General features: G+C 38.5%; 1 protein-coding gene across 2 annotated transcripts; it reads right to left on the bottom strand.

The window, feature by feature from the left end:
• Positions 1-277: 277 nt before the first annotated feature.
• Positions 278-24,725, bottom strand: LOC147493085 (protein DETOXIFICATION 46, chloroplastic-like). 2 transcript variants are annotated; one of them, XM_086565447.1, is made up of 14 exons: positions 24,220-24,724; positions 24,059-24,153; positions 23,013-23,121; positions 22,770-22,825; positions 14,360-14,415; positions 12,181-12,319; positions 11,914-12,051; positions 11,755-11,823; positions 11,506-11,616; positions 11,134-11,262; positions 10,042-10,119; positions 1,727-1,798; positions 890-952; positions 278-811 (listed from the first exon to the last, which is right to left on the bottom strand). In XM_086565447.1, the coding sequence occupies exons 1-14, from the start codon at positions 24,635-24,637 to the stop codon at positions 710-712; spliced, it is 1,635 nt and encodes a 544-aa protein (XP_086421573.1). In that variant the 5' UTR covers positions 24,638-24,724; the 3' UTR covers positions 278-709. The 2 variants fall into 2 exon arrangements, with proteins under 2 accessions (XP_086421573.1, XP_086421574.1); XM_086565448.1 differs by lacking the exons at positions 12,181-12,319; positions 22,770-22,825 and having other exon boundaries at positions 24,220-24,725.
• Positions 24,726-24,940: the final 215 nt, after the last annotated feature.

The raw sequence follows: 24,940 nt of genomic DNA, 5'->3' as shown, positions 1-24,940 counted from the left end.
AAAAATAAAAGTATATATCACTAGGCTGCCCGATATATTGAGACTGCCAAAAATAATAACACCACCTACGCAGAGTGCTGCTTTAAAACTGATTATATGAACCAAGGTTCAAAATATCGATATCGATCAATATATCGGTGTACCCAAAAACCGATATATATCAGAAATATCGGATATATCCATTATTTTGATGACCAGTCCAAACTATTTAAAATATCGGAAATATCGGATATATCGGAAATATAATATCAAAAATATCAGAAATATATCGAAAATATATTGAAAATATCAGATTTATATTAAAAAATGGTCAAAAAGTCAATCGATATATATCGTAAATATCAGATATATCAATTATATCGGTGATATAAACTTTTATATCGGAAATTACGATATATATCGGAAAAAAATACTATATTCGGTGGATATATGTCGGAAATATCGATATCGGTGTACCAAAATACCGATATATATCGGCAATATATCGGATATATCGGCGATATTTTGAACTTTGATATGAACCGCATTCTGACAGGGCACTATTAACATCACAGCACAAGTAAGCCTATACAATTGATGATTGCCAGGAAACAATTGTTCTGCGTAATCCAGCTTTCATAATGTTCCCAAAAGAGGCCGAAGCATGTAGCGCACAATCATACAATCAGCTGACGTAATAGCCCTGATGATCTGTGAGGCTTAAAGAATTTTACACCGTTTTCATCCTCTCCAATTGACTTTGGCTGAACTCCTCCGAATAAAGTAAGCCATTAGGAGAAGTCAATCGCCTTAAAGCGATTGAAAACCGAGCCTGCAACAAACAGCTTATATTAATTGGAAGAATTCAGATTATAAAACTCCCATGAACAAGATACAGTAGAAGTTATACCCACTGAAATCCTGCAAGGGCCCACCAGCAGCCTGGTAGACCATAGCCTCTACTGCTAAGCAGCTGAAAAGACAAGGAGCATCAGAAATATGAGTATGTGGCTGAAACATCTCAAAATCAAACCAAGAGAGACCGTTAAGCTGAAATATTTTCTAAACAGATGGGGGCAGTGTCTCATTTGGATTCTAATTTAAAGACAAACAAATGACCAGTATCAATGTAGAACTTCCACTGGTAATACAGCATGCGTACGACTACAATTTCAGTGGCCATACCGACCAATTTTGGATACGCTCACTGCAGATGCAAAGCGCCAAGATCAGGAGGCTTACATCGTCTAATGACGATGACTCCCCAAAACATTATAATGCCTTGAGGTAGACTACAAATGGGAAAAGATACATATAGCACAATATTTATTTATTTATTTTTGCTTGGTACATATAGCACAATAACGTAAAATATATGAAGAGGGTGAGTGCTGATGAAAAATAACAACAATAAATATTAGTTGATATTATATGATGTTTCTTGTTTGGATCAGAGTCTTGAGCTTTCCGGGAGCAATTAGAACTATATAGACTGTTTCTATCTTAAAATAGCTTTTTTTTTTTCTTTTTTTTTGGTTGATAAAGAGTATAAATTCCTTTACTGTTAGAGTTCAGAGGGCTATAGGGCGCAGCCCCCAAATTTTTTAGGAAGTTTCTATTATTGTAAACTCTTATTTTCATATATACACTGAAGTGATACAAGGCTGACTCTAATAAGGTTGTACCCTCTTTTTATCTTTTCTCTCCAAACATCTTCTCCGTTAACAAGAATACATTTTACTCTTACCAGTACAACAAGACAGCCCAAAGAAAAGCACCCACTCATTGAAAAACTTAGAAATCGAAGATCCTGACCAGCCTGCAGAAATAAACCCAAAAATTAAAGAATGTGAGAACAATGCTTAGAGCTAATGGCCCTGCATTTAAGCATACTACTAAGTTAAAGTCAATTGGCAAACTTCTTTGTTATAGCTCATCGGTATGAATAATATAATACTGTATGAATTATATGATAAAAAATAAAAAAATAAAAAAAGTGCTAGCCTGGAATATCATTAAAAACTGAGCTCTTTCGAATAAAGGAACTCAGACTGTCCTACTTAATTCTTTTCGTCTGATTTTGGAACACATAACTCCAACCTACATGAATTCAAAATGTCTCCAGATGTAACTCACTTGTGCGCTCCCACATTATTATTATTGTAAACAATAATTTACAATCCTTGCGCTACCCATTAATTTTTTTTTTTGGATTGGGAAGCCTGTTTTAAGTGTGGTCAGTAATAACTCAGGTAACTATGTTGACCGGTTCAAATCCCAGAACTCTTTTATCATCACCCAAAGGTTTTACCAACTAAGCTAGCTGGCACCTACAACCATTTTTGTTTTCCATTGTCAACTGTTTCTACATAGTCATATAATATTTCTATTTATTTACAGGTTACTGCATGCACTTTTTGTGAACTGTGAGGAAGAGAAGGTGATGTATACGAAGGCGGAAGCAACTTCGAATCAATAACACCAATAAATAAAATTGATAAACACCCAAAACTAGGGTTTCAAAGGGAAAACGATTTTCCTCTAATTTAATCTCTCAATTAAATAATCCAAAAACAACCCACCTCACAATGAAGGCCTAGATACCTTTTATAATAAACTTTGTTCCTAATTCTATTTAGAGTCCTAATAGAAAACTACTACTAACATAACAAATAAAAATAGAAACTAACTACACTAAATACTATTAATTCCATGCCCATACATCAGACTCCCCGGCTTAGAAGCAAACTCGTCCTCGAGTGGAAGAAAAAGAAAAGACAGAACGTTGTGGTAGTCCTTGAACAGTAGATGCAGGAGGAAGTGGAGTCAAGACAATCTGGTGACCCTGAAAAAGGAAAGAATAGGTACTAGCGGCGCCATCATAAACTGTGTCTCGGTCATATTGCCACGGTCGCCCCAATAATAGGTGGCAAGCAATAGTCGTAGGAATCACAGTGCACCAAACTTCATCTTTGTACATGGAGCCAATGGAGAAAGGAACCAAGCAACGACGAGTAACCTCAATTTCACTACCCTTACTCCAGCCTTGTATTTTGTATGGTTCTGGAAGCGGTTCAGTCTTCAATTGGAGCTTATCAACCAGTTCTTGCAAAACAAGATTATCACTAGCACCACTATCAATAATGACATTGCAAAGTTTACCTCCTGCAATGCAACGAGTTTCAAAAATGGTAAAACGACGCCAAAAAGATTTATCAGTGGAAGAAGTAACCAAGGATCGACGGACCATCAAAGCAGGAGCACAAAATCAGGAGGTGTAACAACAACAGGCTGAGTCATACTATTCGGCAACTGTGTAGCACCCAACTCACTCAGATCATCATGGACTAATGCCACTCTCTTTAACTGTGGACAATCACTTTTCTTATGTCTAACTCTGCTGCACTCAAAACATGTAGCCTCAAAAGTGCTTATGGGAACAGAAACTGGATGTGGTGTAGCTATCGAAACAGAAAATTTATGCAATTCTTCAACCTTAAGAGCATATTTGATAGCGTCAGACATATCAAAAATATCTTTAAATGCCAAATCTTTCTGTATTGATTGGTTCAAATCATTCAAATATCGTCCTACCTTTTGTTCCATAGTCTCAAATAAATCAGCCCTGGTGGCCAATAAAAGAAACACCTCGGTATACTCAGTCACACTCTTAAGCTTTTGTTTTAAAATTTGGAGGCGCATAAATAAATCCCTCTCATAATCATGAGGTATAAATTCTCTTTGCAGCTCCCAGCGCATCTTATCCCAAGTGGTAATTTTATTGTAACCCAATTTAGCACGAGTCAATTGAAGTTCATCCTACCAAACAAATGCATAACTAGTTAATTTAGTTGCCACCAATTTAACACACTTAGGATCCTCCAAATTTTTATAGTCGAAAACCTTTTCAATTTTATGTAACCAGTCAACAAAAGCATCAGGCTGTAATTTTCCATCAAATTCAGGCACATCTAATTTAATATCACCCATCTGATTCTTCTCTAAAATGCGCAATAAACGATTAATATCAAAATTACCTGCATTATGGTGCTCATTTTGTTGATGCCCACGCCTTTGATTGCGACCATTGTGGTTATTGCGCCTTGGTGGAGGACTAGATGGAGAATCTGAAGGGTCCGGAGGATCAAAAGCTGGTGCTAATCGGCGGGGCGAAGAGGGTGGCAAATCATCCGGGGAGCAGTAATAGCTTTCTTGCAGGCTGGCCTAGTATTTCCTTGGACTGGAATATAAGTTGCAGCCCTGAAAGTATCACGTGGTCTCCCATGGGCCTGTGCATTAGAAGCCTAAGTGGGATTAGTTTGCCTAGCCCATGAATTAGGCAAATAGGATCGTCTCTTTGCTCGATTGAAATTCTGCTGGAGAAGATGACCAAGAGTAACAAAAGCATCAACGGGTTTTTGACCACGACCAAGGCCTGTCGGATTTCGTCAATTTCTTCAGGTATTTGCATCGAGATCTGTGTCATAATAAATTTCTTGAGCAAAAGCTTTACGAATTGGAGAAGATGGTGATTTAGTGCTTGAAACTACAAGCGATTTTGTATCGCTTTCAATGGAAGATGGATGTGGAGAATTTCTGAGCGAGGGTGCATGACTGCGGCGTCGATTCGATCGAGTATTTTGGGCTGCAACAACTAACTCAACTGCAGAACCAGAGTGGTGGGAATCTTGGGGGTCATCATCCTCCTGTTGTCTGTCCCCAACTTCGACGGTTTGTTTGGGTTGATAGTCAGGTACGAGCGTCATCAAAATCTCTTTTATTTCACGCAAATCAGTCGAATTCGCTTGCAATTCTTTCTCCACACAAACCAATCTTGTATTCACTGCAGGTGGTCTTCTATGTTGAGCATCCATGACGAGTAAATTAGGAAAGAAACCTAAAAATCTAATACCAATTTGATGTATAAGAAGGCAGAAGCAACTTTGAATCAATAACACCAATGAATAAAATTGATGAACACCCAAAACTAGGGGTTCAACGGGAAAACAAATTTCCTCTAATTTAATCTCTCAATTAAATAATCCAAAAACAACCAACCTCACAATGAAAGCTTAAATGCCTTTATATAATCAACTTTGTTCCTAATTCTATTTAGAGTCCTAATAGGAAACTACTACTAACATAACAAATAGAAATAGAAACTAACTAAAATACTATTAATTATGTAGGAAGAGAGACAGTAAAAGTTGGGTCTCAAAATGAGACCCATCCTTTATTTATAATAACAGAGTTACAATGTACATAGGTTGGGTCCCAAGTATAAGCCCAATAGGCCTAATATTACAATACTCCCCCTCAAGTTGGTGCGAAGATATCTAATAGACCCAGTTTGCCAATGGAAGAGCGAAAATCAGCAGGTCCCGCTGGTTTGGTAAGAGTATCAGCAATCTGTGCCTTAGTCCTAACAAAGGACGGGGAGACAATCCCATAACGAACTTTCTCCCACAGAAAATGCACATCAATCTCTATGTGCTTAGTCCGCTCATGTAGGACTAAATCTGAAGCTAAATGGATGGCAACTTGATTGTCACAATGAAGTACGGATGATCCAGACTATGCAAAACCAAGCTCTCCCAAAATAGATCGCAACCACATAATCTCACAAGTGCCCAAAGCTAGGGCCGCGATACTCGACTTCGGCAGATGATGATCTACAGATCACTCTGGTATACGGCTTTTCTATGAGATAAGGTGATTCCCACGAAAAGCACATAAGCCGGTAGTGGAACGACTGTCAATAGAACCTCCATAATCAGAATCAGTATAGCATTCTAAGGGACCTTGTGAATCGGCTGCATAGAAGAGACCTAAGAATAGAAGAGACCTAAGCCAGGGCAAGACTTTAGGTACTTCTGAATATGCTCCACTACATCCATATGAGATTGACGTGGAGCATGCATGAACTGACTAACTCTGCTCACAGCATAGGCAATGTCTGGTCTAGTATTAACTAGATAAATAAGACACCCAACAAGGCGCTGATAAGCTGATAGATCTAACAATAATTGTCCCTCGTCTGCAACTAACTGGCTGTTAGGCACCATAGGAGTAGAAACTGATCGACAACCCAGCATCCCTGTATCAGTCAGAAGATCTAGAACATACTTTCGCTGAGATAAGGAGATTCCCTTGGGACTACGTGCAATCTCAATGCCAAGAAAGTAAAATAGACGACCCAAGTTTTTTACCTCAAAAGACTTCCAAGGGATTCCTTAACTTGTACAATGCCTGATGCATCGTCTCCTGTAGTAATAATGTCATCTACATATACAAACAGACAAGCACGGCCCCTAGAGTTTCGCCGAACAAACAATGTATGGTCTGAGTGGCACCTGGTAAATCCATCTTGTAGCCTGAACCTCACCTGAATCTCGAACCCGGGCTCGTGGTGACTACTTAAGCCCATATAAAGACTTACGGAGTCGACAAAGTTTCCCAGCATACTCCCCCTCACCACGAAAGCCTGGTGGGGGATCCATATAAATTGTCTCGGCCAAATCTCCGTGAAGGAAGGCATTCTTCACATCCAACTGATGAAATCCCTTAGCAACCAAAGTCACGTCCAGGTACCTATGTAAATCCCTTAGCAACCAAACGGACCTTATATCGTTCAACTGTACCATCTGCCAAGTACTTCACTGTAAAAACACATTTGCATCCAACAAGGCGAGTCTTGGGAGGTAAAAGCGACCATTTCCCCAAGTCCGATTCGCTCGAGAGGTTGTCATCATCTGCGCTAAGCGGCTACTACCCAATGTGGATCTGACAAAGCCTCAGAAACTAATCGCGGTATCTGAATGGAGGAAACCAACCGTATTTGTCTGGGGGATGCCTGGTCCTGGAAGGAAATCGAGAGGGCTCAACAACAGGAGCAATCATAGGGGAATCAATAGTAGGAGCAATCACAGTAGGTAGATCACTAGAAGGTGAAGGAATGTTACCTGAGGCAGTGGGCAGAGCATGAGTAGGAGTGCGACGGGTATACACCTGTAATGGTTTAGTAGGAGGAACCACCAGAGGAGTATCAAAGACAGGAACAGGGTAAACAGCGGAAGACGCCTCATCTGGGGAAGACAAAGGTTCCTGCACAGATGTATAATGACAAAAATATACACTATGCTCAACAAATGTGACATCCAAGGTATGATAGAGGCGACGACTAGGTGGATGATAACAACGATACCCCTTGGACATAGAGGAATACCCTAGAAAGACACTGAATGGATTTATCATCCAATTTGGTCCGCGTAGGACTCTTATCATGAACATAGCAAACACAGCCAAACACTCGGGGAATAATGGGAAACAGAACACGACTAGGGTATACAACCTAAAGAGGGGCCTTACAATTAAGAACTCTACTGGGTGTGCGGTTTTGAAAGTAGGCAACGGTAAGAACCGCATAATACAAGTAGGACTGAGGAACATGCATACCTTGCAACAAACACCGAACTACATCCATAAGACTCCGATTTTTTCGTTCAACAACACCATTTTGCTCAGGTGTATAAGGATAGGTCAGTTGCTAAAGGATACCCTGTTGGTTAAGACGGGCGACAAATTTGTTGGAAACATACTCCTTCGCATTATCAGACTGAAGTCCGCGAACCACGATCTTGGCCGAGTTTTAATGAAATTTGAAACCGAAAGTGAAAAGCAGGGGAAAACCTCAAATTTCTTGTGAAGTAAATAGATCCAAATACACAGAGTATGGTCATCTATAAAGGTCACGTAGTACCTATGGCTAAAGAGGGTAGTCACGCGGGAGAAGGGCCCCAAACATCCATTATGAATCACATCAAACATACAAGGAGATCTAGAAATCACGAGGAATATAAAATTACGCATATGTTTAGACAAAGAACAAGTATCACAATGAAAGAGTATTTTTGCATGCTTTTATTAATTCAGGAAATAAAGTACATAGATACTTGAAGTTGACATGGCCCAACCAAGCATGCCAACTTTTCAAACACTCAGCAGAAAACAAATAACGGCCTGACATAGGCAACACACTAGCATGCAAACTCGATACTGGTGGAACAGGTACTGGGACAAAGGGGGGATCTCCAAAGTAGTATAGTCCCACATGCTCATTGCCCCTGCCAAAAATCTGCCTCGAACTCAAGTTCTAAAGATAACAAGAATGGGGTAAGAAAACAACAGAACAGTGATAATCTTTAACAAGACGACTAACAGATAACAGACTAAGTGCAAAGTGAGGAACATGTAAGACTGACTCTAAAGAGATAGCAGGGGATAACTTAACAGTACCCTTACGGGTAATAGTGGTGTATGAGCCATTCGCAAGGCAGACGTGATGTGAAAAGGGTGTGCTATCAGACAATAATCTAGACTTCGCGGTCGTATGATCATTTGCCCCTAATCAAGGACCCAACCCGGATGGAGGCGGGAACTTAACATGGAACGCAATAGGTGTACCTGTGGCAACAATCATGGCAGAAGTACTAGATGTCCCCTCACGTAGAGACATAGCATGCATAAGCTGATCAATCTGTCTTTGGGTAAAAGTCCCCAAATCCTCAGAAACTCCCCGAATGATGACTACGGAAATATCGCCAATAGGCGGAATCACGAGGCTTCTTTGCCTCTAAGCCCCTCGACCCCCTCTTGGGCGAAGCTCTAGATGCAACCGATAGCAACTATCAATAAGGTGGCCACCGCCCGCACGCGATCACAAAAGCGTCCACGAGTGTTCCCGGATGGAACGATAGAACGAAAGCAACCGAAAGACCCACAGGGTCAAGTAGTAGCAACAAACGCCATCTAATCGCCAGAAGACGGTGCATCGAAACCACCGGAGAAGAAATGTAATCCGAACACGGCTCATGTTTCTCCGATAACGGCATCGCCTACCAAGAGATGGGAGAGGTGCGATATTGAGAACTCGAGTCGCGAATGGCTTCAAAATCGAGTGAAGACCAATAAGGAACCGATGAACTCTGCTTCTCCTCCTCACGACTTACGAAGAGCGCCATAATAGTCGATGTCATACCAATAATACTAGATAGGGAAGTGTAAGCAGAAAGCTCCTCCCAACGCTTCTTCAAGTACCCAAAGTAAGCTAAGACAGAAAGAGCCCCTGTGTAGCTTGACCCAACTCACGGTAGAGCTCATAAATTCGAACCTCATTGTTCATAGTAGCATACATTTCGGAGAGAGCAGCCCACAAACCATCAACAGTCTCATAAAAGGTAAACATCTCCTAGACATCAGGCTCTATAGAGTTGAACAACCAACTTAGAATCATACAATTGGTCATGGACCAACTATTGTAGGTAGGGTTTGTATTAGTTAGACAAATCATCTTGTTAGGAACAAGCCAATCCATCTTCCCTTTGGCCCCCAAAAATAATCGAACAGAGCGAGCCCAAGAGTGGAAATTCCGCCCATTAAGAAGAGCGGTAGTAATTTTCTTCGAAAAAGAGAAATTATTAAACAACGAGACATCGTCCGTACCTTTAGAGTCTTTATCCGTCATGATAAGGGATACAGTGCAAAGGATAGTACTTTGATGTCATAAAAAAATTGAAAATCGCCGGAAACCTACCGGAAAAATGTTATAAACGCCGGAAACCTACCGGAAAAATGTTATAAATGCAGGAAACCCACCGGAAAACAAAGACACCCGCTCGGATGAGCGGCTCGATAGCACAGTCGGTATGACATCGTCTTATCCGGGCCCATGAAGAAGAAGAAGGGTGGTGGCGGCGGCTAGGGTTTGATCTCCTTACTTTTCTCTTCCTGTTTTCTCTGATACCATATAGGAAGAGAGACAGTAAAAGTTGGGTCTCAAAGTGAGACCCATCCTTTATTTATAATAGCAGAGTTACAATGTACATAGGTTGGGCCCAAGTATAGGCCCAATATGACTAATATTACAATAAATTCCATGCCCATGCATCATAAGGTGAAAAGGAATTTTACTGGTCTGGACAAATGTTGATGCAATAAATGCATCAGTAGAACCCTCCTGAAAGAATAATAGTTTATATTGAAATGAGGTTGAAACAAACATACCAGCAATGTTCCTTCAAGGCTATGAGTCGCTGGTGTCACCATTAACGCAATGAAGTATGCAAGCAACACTTTGTGCATCTACACAATACATGGTATGAAGAAGAATGAGAACATAGAAAACATAGACCAAAACTCATTATTTTTATCCTCAACAACCGACCTTTTGCTCTTTACTAGAACACAACAGGAAATAGAAACTAAAACACTGATTATACAAGAATTTGCACACATGACACATTAATTAGAAAAATATAACAGCCTATGCCAATAAGGTGGCAAACCGTATAATTATCAAAGACGAGTTGTCCCTTCTAGGGATATCGGTTCTGCACAAAGAAAAATTAACTAGAAAGCAAGTATCATTTGCACAAAGACCAATTAAAGACCCATCCATAAAGGTGCCTCCACTCTCACTTTTTGTCGGCCTTAGTTTATAGGTTTTAAACCCTACAATTTCCCCTTTGTTTATTAAGCATAAAAGACCCCGGATCCTGGGAAGAGAATACAATTAAGTTATCAATATTGTAACGGCTCACTCATGCCCCTAGTAATAGGTCACAAAACTTAAAAGTTGCTCCTGCCACTCAGCCTGTTACAAAATTGAAATGACACTGGCACTCTATTTTCATACAATGTATCTATTATAGATGGGCATCAAACTTAAAACCAATTGGTGATGAGTGGAGTGTCCCCCACCTAATATGGGATTAATCAGCCAAAAAACCCAAATCTAAAAAAGTTAATAACATATCTTCGATGGCGACGTCACAATATCACATCAGACAAACAATTGTTTCATTTCAATATTTTTATCCACTCAGAGTTCCAATAACATGCACTTCTGGGTTCAAAATCAGGAGCTGGCAGTTTAGAAAGAAATTCCAAGTTCAGAGAGAATTTATCACATTAAACATATTTGTAAAACCAAAGGATCCCTACTTCCCACATCCCTACATGGCTGTTTCTCTTCTATAGACTGACTTAGAATAGAACTATTGTAGCAAAGAACATGACAAGTGGATTTCAATTAATTAAAGGGTGCAACTTCACTAACCATCTACATTAATAAATACTATTGGAAGAAAAACTAACCTCTCCAATGACCTCAAGGTCAGAAGTAAAAAGATTGGGGAAGAACCAAGGGACTGCTGTTCCAATGATTCCCAACACAGATCCAGTTATTGCTCCAATGATCACGAGAGACTTGAGAAGCATTCTTGCCTGTTTAACATGGTAGACCTTTAAGTACATCTACAACAAGGATTCCTTGTCTCAAACAATACGACCATATCATGGTAAAGATATTTGCCACACATTTTTTATTTGGAACCATAGAGACGCATAGCCTCCCAAAAAAACACAAACATTTTCCACCTTAGCCCCATCGAGTGCATTAGCAACATATATAAGATACAAAGAGAAACTTAGGTACTTGAGATTGAAACTAAAGTACAACATACTAACCTTCTTCAAACTCCGATTAATCCCAAATATTAACTCAGGCATAAATGATTGTGCAGTTTGAGAGAGGGGTTCACCCCATACAGTACACATGCAGAACACTTGAATCATAACCTTCAGAGACAGAGTAAAGGTTTAAGATATACATTCCAACATGTTTCTTGACGATCAAATAGAAGTAATAGAAGAGAAAACATAGCTGAAAATTGGACCATAATGAAATGATAAATTGGAAAAGAACATCAAATTGACCTGATGAGCTGCAGTGGTATTTGTACCCATAGATGTAGCAAAATAAGTAAGCAGGGAGTAGAAGGCCACCTGCAAAGAAATCACTTTCAAAAATAGAATGGGTATAGGTAGACAATGGACATGATACAGCTAAAAAAATCTAACGAGTTGTAACACAACCTTAGAAATCATTGTTATGAACACTGGAGCAGCAAGCTCAAATATTTTCAGAAGTTCTTTGGGTGATGGAACAGAAACAGAGTAAGCATTAAATCCTTTCTTGTTCAAACTTTCAATCATCATAAAAGCTGCAATAATCTGAAAGTGACACTAGTAAGGCACGCAGCCTAAAGAAAGCATTTTCAAGTTCGAAAAGATAAAATATACATGATGAACAATTAAATGTTCATTTAAGCATGAATAATTAAAATAATGCAACCAGCATACTTGTGACACCATGGTTGCCCACGCAGCACCCGCTATACCATAGCCTAAGAAACAGCACAGCACAATATCACCGATGCCATTTACAGCACTGGCAACCGCTAATGCCTTCAAAGGGCCCCAAGAATCTTTCATGCCTAAACTGGGCACCAAAATAGACACATAAAAATAAGGACTACTAGCATTGAGGATGCGCGAAATTCATGTAATATTATTATTTTTTTATTAGGTAGAAGATAAATTTAATTAAATGCCAAAAGACTTGTACAGGTACAATGAGTAGCTATCACTTATGAAGTAAGCCTACTAGACACTTTCAGATAACTTTTCAAAAGATTCCATTAAGAAAGTTAACAAGATTAACAACAAAGAAACATATCACTCTCATGACGCAGACACGATACGAGTGTCCTCCCTTCCTCCAGCAACACCCTAGTGCTGCACCTTTAGTTTCCTTTTTCATTTACCCATTTGACTGGAAAAGTCTTGAGATTCTTATTAGTTTTCTTCTATTTATTTAAGGAATTCATAAATTTGGCTTAAAATTTACCTTTACACATGGGTTGCTTTTCACATTAAAATATCCAACAACACCAAGTATTTTCTCATAGCTTTATCATGCGAAGTAGGTAATATCTGCAAGTGTTGGACTGATGGTAATACCATATCTGCTCTTAGAGCTTGCTTAAGCTTTGAGTAGTAATATTTAAACCACATCTCTGGGTTCAAAACTTGCCAGATAAGACGAATTCCAGCACGGACTCATAATGTGCAACTGGCAACTAGCATCTCTTTCCAAGTGCCATTCTGACCTCTTAACTGATTTCATATAACTGGTAGCAAAAAAATGCAGTTCAGAATGTTTGACCTAGTCGAGCAGCTATAGTTCAAGCATGCTGGCACCCCATATCCATGGCCGCCCATGAGTTACTGGAATTTTTTTCTTTTTTATCCTAGCACCACTCCAACCACAAAGGTGCAGCCATTTAAGTTAACCAATTTTGTATAAGATGACACCAGACTCATAGGTCAAAAGACAGAGACATTGAAAACAAACATTCTTTATTGGTGCAACGAATCTGTATCCACAAAATACAATACCAATACCAACGCTTGATACTTCATCTCTTGGTAACCCTATTCTCTTCAAAAGAACTGATGGGGTGTTAAACACCCCTCATAGGTACCCTCCTCTCTTATTATGGGTTGGGTTCACCTAACTTTTAATATTCAGTAAAATTAAGAATCTTAAAAAACAAAATGTAATAAAACAATACCAATCTTGGTGTCCCCATTATTTAAAATCTCAATGTGTCTCCGGTATCGATGTCCCTTGTCGTCCATATACAGGCATCATAGCATATCATATTATCATATGATACCAACAACTCTAAATAGTTATTTCTTCTGACAAGATCCTATAATCCTACATTTTAACAAATCTACTTATAAAAACATTTGTAATCCCAAATGCTCATCACATTGAACAGGGCCACAGTTGTTAAGCACATAATAGTGCTTACCATAAGAAATCTAAAAATAAGAACATGTTCAAGAAAAGAAGGATAACCAAGTCTAATACTCTGACTGTATTTTGTATTGCTAGGGGAACAAGTAATTAGTGGTATTAGGAAACTTCTACTTCCATTTTCTTACAGATTCAAAATTCCTGCATAGAACAGAGATGTTGAATAGGAACGAATAAATTGCTTTCTGAATACTAATGCTTTACTTTAATTTTATCTGCATCTTTGCTATTTTAAGGCATAAACCTTTCCTTGGGAGTTAAGAAGGTTTTATCGTATTCATCGCTTCTGCTCCCTTACGTCAATGTAACTGATATTTATGAAGAACAGGCACATAGTTACCATTGAACTCTGAGCATAACAAGACCTTCCATAAATGTTCCACAGGAATGAGACAAAAAAATATTGACGCCTACTAATTCTTATTCCTATTTCATCTCATATACACATGTACTACAAAAATAGAATATGCATGAAAAGGACAATCCTCATTACAGATAATATTAAGAAGAACATCATCTCTAACAAAAAAAAGAAACAGAGAGAGGTATAGTATGAAATAACGAACAAGAAATTATAACACAAACACTTGAGAGTAACTCATAGCAGGCCATAAACACATAACAAGACAACAACGACCTACAGAGGAGTCATACCTTGCACTTTGAGCAACCCATCCAACAAGAATAGCGGGCCATGCTAAACCTCGAATCTACCAAGAGATGAAGTCATATAGTTTAGTAAGCACTGGTAGAGACACAGAGACAAGTTTAAAGGTGCAAGAACTGCACATACGAATATACGATAGCATCATAGAGTATTAACGTCTGTTCACCGTATTACTCAAGAGAACATGTAAGTACAAAGATTCTTTCTCTTATCTGAACTGGAACTTAGTGATAAGAACCAAAGTTCCTAGCAGAGTGTACTAAAAGTTAAAATTGTTGGGGTGTCTATGCACATCCCAAGGGTATGTGGTACGCAGTTATACAGTCCGAGACTATCATAATTCCAGTCCACAAATGAATCAACAATACCTTGTATCAGACTGATACACGATATGAAACAATCGAAGCACATTGTATCACATGATTCACCTGTGTTGGCTGAATGCAAGGAAAGACCTAAGTCCGACTTTCCTAAATTGATTTTTGTTATTTCTTTCTCTCTTTTGTAGCATATGATTTAGCTTCTAGGTCTGACAAGATCTTGTAAGAGATATACTCAACGGTTTGAAGAGTTCTGGAAATCAATATTGGAGAAGCGCGACTTCTGTTTCATACCCAAATTGTTTCAGTAGCTAAACTTTTATTAGAATAATTTTATCTATTTTGCTATGTTGCATATTTTGAAAATAATCTGTGTCAGAAACATATCCATGTGTCCGCGTCGGACACCTACTATATGTGATATACGTCACTTTTCCATATTTTGCCGTGTCAGACACTTCTATTCCGTGTCGAATACGGACGCACCTATCCATGTCAATGTGACTTAGCTATTTTGTTTCAATTGCAATCAAGCATTTCTGAAGTGTATTCATCCCTTAGCTAAGGCATCAATACTTGTAGATGGAGATGCCAAGACGACAATCAATGCCATCGACAAAGCACAAGAAAAGCTTGCAAGAAACTTTAATGAAGAAAGGAGGTACAAGGAATTTAAGACATTATTGACTTGAGGTGGGACTTGCAACAAGAATCATTCCATATAACATCTTATTAACTCAATACTAAGTGAGTTAAGATACATTTTTTACTTTTCAATGTTATATGAAATATCTCAGGGGACTGTAGTTACTCATAAGTTGATTGCCAGGACTCTACTGAGAGCCGAGGCATGTTCCGGAAAACCCCATGCCTTCCATCCGAAGGTGGTTAAGAAAGTAAAATATCAAATATAACAGTGGGGTGGTTGTCAAAGAGTAGTATAAGAGGCATTACAAGCAGAATGTGTGAACCGCGAGCGTGGGTGTGATCATGATAACTTCATCATATTGTGGACCAGTTCAAACCAGTGGGGGAATATACTCTTAGTGCTTTCATTCAGAATCCTTCGATGCCATTCTGTATGTCATATTATATCCTACAATGCCTATAGTATGTATTCCCAAGGGTATATTACCCTGTCATTTTTAAAATTTAAAGTGGTCCACAATGTGATGATGTTATCATCATGTCATCTTATAATGTGACTCGCATTGGAATCCCTCAATGGTCAGAATCTAGACCTGATATAGTAGCTCCTTTAGTGTGACAAGACCCAAAAATCTTTCTGTATAAGCTGTTAGTTGTTAGTGATTAAGGTGGGAGTGTGGGACTGGACCAGATCCTAGGGTTCAATAACCAGTCTTGACCACCTTGCTGAGGGATATGAAACACGGACACTGACACGTGACACGGATACGACACATGGACACGCAGACATGGCGTAATTCAAAAAAGTAGGACACGGATACGTCATGGACACAATAATTCTCTAAAAAGTAGCTACTTAAGTTAACTTAAAATAAGTACGTAAGTAAAACTTCACCAAGAAAATGAATTCAACCATAATTTTTTGTGGATATGATATACTTAACATTCATATCATCTCCACAAAATTTCAACTCATTTGGAAATCTCTAACATTGGCAAAAAATGATTGCAAAAACTCAACATTTCTGGACCATTAGATTTCTTTTTAAAGATAACAACAATGTTTATCTATGTTAGAGGTTTCCAAATGCGTTGAAATTTTGTAGAGATAATCTTTATGATGAGTTCTTCATAACCACAAAATATTATGGTTGAATTTATTTTCTAGGTGAAGTTTTACTTACGTACTTCTTTTTAAGTTAACTTAAGTAGCTACTTTTTAGAAAATGACTGTATATATATAATTGAAATTTAACATTCTCTACCAAATTTTAATCAAAATATGAACACTAGTTTTGAACATGTCCAACTCTAAAAGATTAAACAACAACATACATGTCCAATAATACAAGCTAATGCCAACGAAAGAAATAACAATTACAGAAGATTTGTAACAAATATATATAAAAAGGACTTGACAATCATCAAATGCAGTCATGAATTGTTCCTCATTTTTCTTATTTCAATAGTGAAATAAAACCCCTACCAAATAATCATTTTTTAAAAAATAAGAATAAAATGTAAAAGTGTCCCTTGTGTGTCCCCAACGTGTCCTCCGAATGTCGGAAATTCTAAAAATTAATTCATAAATCCGCCATGTCGGAAATTCTAAAAATTAATTCATAAATCCGACACTCCAAATCGAGTATCGGACACATGTCGGGGAGTGTCGGTGTCCGACACGGATACGTTGCCCCTAAAGGAGTATCCGTGATTCATAGGATGAGGGCACCTTGACAGTGATCTTCTCATGCCAGACCCAAAACCAATCCAAACAAAACATAAATGGTTAGAATAAGCACAAATCCTATATGGTCTACACTATATGTAGCATGTCTGATCCTTACAAGAATCCTGATAAGAAGCCAATAATAATGTGTTCAGAGAGGTTTTGACAGATCCGTATGGACATTCTATTTGGATCTATCCAAATATGTTCCTAACTGATCCAACATTCCAATTTTAATAAGACACATTAACACGGATATGCTTGTCGGTGTCCGACACGGAGACCTATATGATGTGGGTCATAGGGACACATCTAATTAAAAAGAAAACTGTTACTATATTTTAGTTACACAATTAATTCTTGGGCCCAAGACCTTTCAAAGCACCTCCACACAATTAAATTTTTCATAGGCATATCATGGAGTTGTAACTACATTAAGAGAACATGTTTTCAGTCTTTAGGTTTTAACAGAAACAGTAGTTTGAAATTGTACGTATAACGTGTCTGTGTGTCAGACGGATTTTTTAAAGAATATGAAGTGACCATGTTAAATAGCAATTTTATGTAGGGTACCCATTTTAATCCAACTTGTAGTGCCCTTACAACCGACGGCCATAAAAAATGAGCATCTAAGATTCACAAATTAGTTCATCCCTTATTTCATTTTTTACACAAAGAAATACAAAAATATAAAAATCAAACCCTTAAAAGCAATTTAAAGAGAGACTAGTGATATAACAGACGCACAATATAACATGTACTACCAGACATAAAATTGATGGTCACCTACCTGACCTACTAGGACATGATAAGAGTTTTTAAACATTGAAGTAACAGAATTAGATAACCAAATTCAATAAACCAATAAAGGAACCCTAGCAAACAAGCATTTTTTTCTATCTTTTAACTAACAATAAAAAGAGCATTGCAACTAATGACGTAATTATCAAAGGGGGTTCTTCTTAATATAGCACACCGGCCAGCATATCCCTAGATTCTCTAGATTTGTTTGTATTCCATTCCAAAATAACCTAGAGAATATCTTGTAAATATCCTAGAAGATATATTGTAATATCTTGTAAATATCATTTGCTATTCTATAAAAAGGGACATAGGTATCTCAAGGAGAAGACCGATTCACAATATTCTTGAGTCTTTGACAAGGTATCGGAGCCCTTGTTTTTTTTTTAAAAAAAAAAAAAAAAAAAAAAAAAAAAAAAAAGGCATTTTTCTTGTTTTCGTTTTCTTAAGCGTTCGCGTGGTTTCGCTTTCTTGGCATTGTGGTTGAGCCTTTCCGCGGCGTCCTAGGGTTTCGTTTTCTTTCTTGCGTTATTGTATTTTCTCAATATGTCTTGTGAGAAAAGTGATTTTATTTGCATTCGCTCACTTGGAAGAACTATTCTCTTTGGACTTTTCAATTCGCGTTATTTGTAAAGGAAAGGAGCTTCTTGGCCATCCGGATGGCACTATCGCTGCCCCCCGACGCTTTGAAAGAACCGCCAAATTCACTTCTTGGGATACCAAAGATGCCAAAATTATGTCTTGGATCCTTGGATCTCGTGGAACCCAATTCTCCGAACTCGCCCTTACAAGGCGGCTTTCATGCAATGTGGACTTACTTGAAGACCATCTACCATCGATCCTAATACGCCCGGTTTCAAATTTGAATTTGAAATGGGTAACTACTCTCAAGGTGCGTTGTCCATTGAAGAATTTTATTCGGTTTTTCCAATTTGTGGGCGCGAATATTCGATATTATTTCACGACTCTTCCTACTAATGGGTTGGATATTGTTCAACAAGTACATGAGATTAGCAAAGGGATCGGTTTCTTATGAAACTTAGGTCAGAATTTGAACCCGCGTGAGGTCTCGGTTAATGAACGAGAGATCCCGCCTTCCTTCTTTGGTTGTGTGTTTTGGGGGATTTATTTCGTGAAGAACGAGACTACTCACTGGGCCTCTATGGAACAAAGGTCAGTCATCCACTCTTCAGTCGCTTTATAGTGCTCAACATCGATCCAAGAGATGGGATCCACCACTACTCAATGCTTCAAAGTAAGGATTTTGGCCACATAGCCAAAAATTGCACTAAGAAGTTTTGCAACTATTGTAAGAGTCCGGTCACATCATCAGTGAGTGTCGGATCCGGCCACCAAGAAGGAAGGATACTGCTTATTCTGCGGTTGCTAATTCTGGTTCCCCCGCTCCTATTGTTCATGCTCATGTTTGCCACATCCTCACCTCTCTCAGGATATGTTACACCAAATTGTTTCTGCACTCTCGGCTTTAGGCTTCTCAGGTAACAAAAAATCATCCTCTCAACCTTGGTATCTCGATTCGGGGCTTCCAATCATATGACAAATAATTCAACTTCTCTTGAAATCTCAAATCCTATGTTGGTCCTCTTAAAATTCACCGCGCAAATGGTAGCTCTCTACCTATTATCGCTGTGGGTGACATTTCTCCCATTATAAAAATGTCTTGGTTTCTCCCCAATTATCTACTTAATCTGATTTCGTTGGTCGACTTTGTTGATAATAATTGTAATGTGATTTTTCTTCGTCTGTTTGTGTGGTGCGGGGATCAAATGTCACGTAAGACAATTGTGAAGGGTCCCAAGGAGGGCGATCGTTTCCATTGGTCATACATCCCCAATCTAGTTCTTTCATTTCTGCATGGTCTTCTTTTTGTACTAGTTCTAATTTGCATCCTGAGAATTGGCATCGGCGCCTAAGCCATCCTAATCCTCGGGTACTTCATACATTGTTTCAATCTGGTTTTCTATACAATAAAAACTCTGTTTCCCTTGATTCGTTGTCTTTTGATTGTTCTTCTTGTAAACTAGCTAAGAGCAAAAGTCTACCTTTTCTCAATCTGGGTTCACATGCTTCTCAGCCCTTTGATATTGTGCATAGTGATGTATGGGGGATTTCTCCTGTCATCTCTTATACACAATACAAATATTTTGTAACCTTCATTGATGACTATAGTAGGTTTACTTGGATTTATTTCTTGCGTGCTAAAAGCGAGGTTTTCTCAATCTTTAAAAATTATCTTGCACTCATTAACAATCAATTCAATTCCTCTATCAAGAGTCTTCGATCTGATTCAGGAGGCGAATATCTGTCAAATGAGTTTCAACACTTTCTTCAAGAACGAGGCATTCTTTCTCAACGATCTTGTCCAGCTACTCCACAACAAAATGGAGTGGTGAACGTAAAGCAACGCACATCTTCTTGACATGGTTCGGGTTTTACTTCTAGAATCCTCTGTTCCTCCTCGTTTTTGGTGTGAAACTTTATTTACTGCTGTTTATCTCATAAATAGACTGCCTACTCCTGTGCTTGATAATGTTTCACCATATTTTCATTTATTTGGGAATCATCCTCGTTATTCTAATCTGCATACATTTGGTTGTGTTTGTTTTGTTCATCTTCCCCGCGATGAAAGAACTAAAGCTTTCGCTTTCAATGCGTGAAATGTGCATTTCTTGGTTATAGTTCTCATCGAAAAGGTTTTTATGTTATGATCCCGACGCCATCGTTTACGCGTTTCACGACATGTTGTTTTCTTTGAAAATCAAAAGTTTTTCTCTCTCATGTGGATCCCGCGCTTCTATATATTCTATTCTTCCCGATTTTTCCACCCCTCGCTAAACCTACAAATCGATTTCAGCCGTGTCTAGTTTATACTAGACGCTCTCCATTGGTTTACTCCTTCTCTCGACCCTCCCCGATTCTCCCCGTGGACGATTGATCCGGCACCCTCTCCGCGATTGTTCCTAGACGATCTACCCGAAGTTTCTCATTCTCCTGATTGGTATGGTTTTTCCTCACATATTTCCATGATCGCCACTCTCCCTCTATTTCCATTCCTAATTTTATAAAAACGGTGGGCACATGAATGTTGGCAACAAGCCATGCAGTCGAACTTCGATGCACTTGAGCAAAAATCAAACGTGGGATGTAGTACCTTGTCCTTCCTTGGTGAATCCTTTTGGTAGTAAGTGGGTGTTTTCTCGTTAAGCTTCGCCTCGATGGTTCTTTGGAACGTTACAAAGCTCGATTAGTAGCCCCGGGCAACCGACAAAAGTATGGCATAGATTATGATGAGACATTTGCCCCTGTTGCCAAGATGACTACAGATTCGGGTTCTTCTTGCCTTGGGTCGCCTCACATTCTTGGCGGTTACACCAAATGGATGTTAAGAATGCTTTCTTGCATGGGGATCTTAAGGAAGAGATTTACATGAAACTTCCTTCGGTATGATGACACTTCCTACCCCTAACTCCGTTTGTAAGTGAAACGTTCTTTGTATGGTCTTAAGCAGCTCCCGTGGCATGGTTTGAAAAGTTTCGCAGCACACTACTTTCGGGTTTTCATTTACCCAAAGTCAATATGATGCATCCTTATTTTTTCACAAGAGTAAAGATGGCATGGTCTTTCTATTGGTGTATGTGGATGATATTATCATCTCGGGTTCGGATGTGACACTTATTACTTAAGGCTGCAACAACATTTACATACAATATTTCGGATGAAAGATCTTGGGGCACTCACTTATTTTCTTGGTTTAGAGATTCGCTCTCAACCACATGGGTTGTTTCTTAATCAACACAAGTATACACAAGATCCGGTCCACCTTGCACGGTGGAAGACACCACTTCAGTTGATACTCCTCTTGAAGTGAATGTAAAATTAAGAAAGGATGAGGGGTGACCTTCTTGATGATCCTACCTTATATCGACAATTAGTAGGAGTCTAATTTATCTCACTATTACTAGACGACATTTCTTATGCAGTTCATACCGTTAGCGTGTTTATGGCTTCACCACGACATCTTCACATGGTAGTTGTTCGTCGGATTGTACGGTATCTTTTGGGGACTCCCCATCGGGATTATTTTTTCCACATGGCAAAGCACTCAATCTAGTATCATACAAATGATGCCGACAAGGCGGATGTCCGTGATTCTCGGCGATCTACAACCGGATGGTGCGTTTTCTTTGGTGATTCGCTTTATTTCATGGAAATGTAAAAGCAAGATTGTGTGTCAAAATCATCTACCGGCTTAATATCGGGCCATGTCGGTCTACTGCTTTCGAAGTGGTCCGGCTTCGTGGATTCTCTCGAAGTTAGGTTTTCCTCAAACCAACCCAACTCCCTCCATGGCGATAATACTAGTGCTATACTGATTGCCGCAAATCCAGTGTTTTTCATGAGAGAACAAAACATATAGAGGTTGATTGTCATTATATCCGCTGATGCCTATGAAGCAAAGGTTATTACTCGCCTCACATTCCACTACCGAACATCGGGCACGATATTTTTACTAAGGCAATGACAAGACAACGACATCAGTTCCTTGTTAGCAAATTGATGCTTGTTGACTCACCAACATCAATTTGAGGGAGGGTATCAAAGGGGGTTCTTCTTAATATAGCACACCGGCCAGCATATCCCTAGATTCTCTAGATTTGTTTGTATTCCATTCCAAAATAACCTAGAGAATATCTTGTAAATATCATTTGCTATTCTATAAAAAGGGACATAGGTATCTCAAGGAGAAGACCGATTCACAATATTCTTGAGTTTTTGACAGTAATAACTCCACGAAATACGTAATAACTCCACGAAATACTGCTAAGATTCACCACTAAACATAAAGACTCAATAAGGTCTACTTGATTGTAAATAAACCTGGACATATGTGTTCGCAGCTGGTACTATACTCAAGTTCTTTGGTCCAGTAAAAGCTGAACATGGAAAATGAAAAAGTCAATTAGTAAATCGAAGTGCTTTTATACTGAATTTTTGCATTCCTTAGTATCTTTTGTGCAGCCTGGTAACTCAATTTTGGCACATAAAATGAAATCGTGAATGAAAAGATAAATCGACTTGTAATAGGAGCAAACAATTGAATCTTGAAGCACTCATCATTACCAGTTAATATTTGTGCACCCATGACTTTTGTAAGCAGTAGCATTCCCACTCCACAAGTGAAACCAACAAATAGCAAGATAGATATCTTGTGCTGCACTTCCTTTTTTCCCTGCAGAAGTATCATCTGGGTGATCAAGCATATGCAATACAGCATGCAACAATTCAACATCAACACATTACAGAAAATTTAAATACACTAGATTGACATATTTCTCAGATATAGGTTTTCTGGAGAAGTTAAAAAGAGACATGTTTCTTTCACCAATGGAGTTCTGATGCAGAAAAAGATCTACACTCACTATAAAGCTAATGCCCAAATATTGACTTGCTAATGAACTAAAGCAAAATCTTAGTGAAAAGACAGCATAATGGCAATCTTAGTCGTAGAACTACTGCCCCCGAACCTCCAATGGACCACCCGCACACAATGAAAGTAGCAATGTGGGACACAGAAAAAATTTGCTAATCTTTCCGGCTACCACAAACTCACCTTCTGTGATGTTATTTCCTAATTCTATAGCCCGTTAATGAGAAGAACTTTAAAAGGAGAGTAAAAGGCGAAAAAAAGGTTCACATAAGCAAAAAAAATGAACATTGTTAGACGTGATCACGTCACTTAAAACAAAACTACCAGCTCAAACTAGCGTCAAGGTCAGGATTCATAGAGGGTATCCTCACTAAAGCACATTTCAGAATCCCGATATTTAGACCAAATCTCATGGTAAAAAGTGCATTCCGACATTGACCTTTTGTGAGAGTACTCTCATTGAAGCCTTGAACTATAACGAAACAATACAGAATGAAATACAATGTAATCTTGGAAATCCTATTTGTTTAGTAGTGTTAATGACTTGATGAAAAGACAAAACAAAATAACAAATGAAGTCTCGGGTATCCCCTTCATGTACAAGCTAAGGTAATGTCGTTATTAGGTTCTTGTGCATTACAACTCCCTAAAGTCATTTCAACTTTTTAATTTCTTTTTCAACAAATTACACATACACACAATAAAAAAAAGTCATAATCTTCATTCATGAAAAACTAACCTCACGAGCAATCGAAGTAGCAACCATATTGGAAGTAGCAATCGATAGAAACATAAACACATAACTCGTGTAATCACAAACCACAGTCCCAGGACCTATAAAAAAACCAAACCTCAATAAATGCATATAAAAAAAAAAAAAAAATAAAAAATAAGTAATACCTAATGCAGCAAGTTCAAGAGAACTCCCTTGACCAATAACAGCAGTATCAATTAAACTCATTAAAGGCCCACATATCCATAAACCCACAGCTGGTCCAGCAAATAATCCTATCTCTTTTATCTGCTTCAATATATTACTCTCATTCCCTGCTTCAAACTCCTCTATATTCTCTTCTTCTTCACTAGTACTACTAATAATACCACTCCTACTAGTACTAGAAAAAATTTCTTCTTCTTGTGGGGTGGTTAAATTACGATTTTGGTCAACAGGACTAATGCATGAAACTGTTATTTGACGTCGTAATGAAGGAAAGTGAGGAGTGAAATGTGAGAAAGAATGCTTTTTGGGGGTATTAGTGTAATTGTTTAGGGGGGGAATGGGGAAAGGAGAAGAGAAGGAAAGAGTTTTGAGGTCCATCTTGTTAGAAATGAATGAAAGAGTTTGGAGAGGGGTTTGTTTTTAATGTCAGGTGGTTCAGTTAATCAGTTGTCGTTTTGGCGGCTAGTGTTTTTTGTGTGTGTGCACGTGTGTGGTTTTGCCAGTTTTATGGATGGTTCAGAATATTCTTCTAAGCCCAAGTCCGTTTAAAATAGTGATCAAAATTCAAAAGTAGTGTCCAACTGTCCAACTCAATTAATAGTCGGCATCCAAAACCATGCTACATGCGTATAGCATCTGAATTTCTGATTAGCCAAACAAAAAAAGAAAATAACATGTGTA

This window comes from Coptis chinensis, chromosome 6 (assembly GCF_015680905.1).
Source record: "Coptis chinensis isolate HL-2020 chromosome 6, ASM1568090v1, whole genome shotgun sequence".
Classification (NCBI taxonomy): domain Eukaryota; kingdom Viridiplantae; phylum Streptophyta; class Magnoliopsida; order Ranunculales; family Ranunculaceae; genus Coptis; species Coptis chinensis.
Note: the sequence above shows the minus strand (reverse complement) of the source record. Positions and strands in the feature narration are given on the sequence as shown.

Bases quoted from the DNA above. Each gene is read 5' to 3' on its own strand.
- LOC147493085 (XM_086565447.1), bottom strand. From the start codon at position 24,637: ATGGACCTCAAAACTCTTTCCTTCTCTTCTCCTTTCCCCATTCCCCCC. The intron at 11,617-11,754 runs GTCAATTTGATG...CTGTCTCTGAAG, and splicing joins ATACCACTGCAGCTCATCAG to GTTATGATTCAAGTGTTCTG. The intron at 11,263-11,505 runs GTTAGTATGTTG...CATGTTAAACAG, and splicing joins TTAATCGGAGTTTGAAGAAG to GCAAGAATGCTTCTCAAGTC.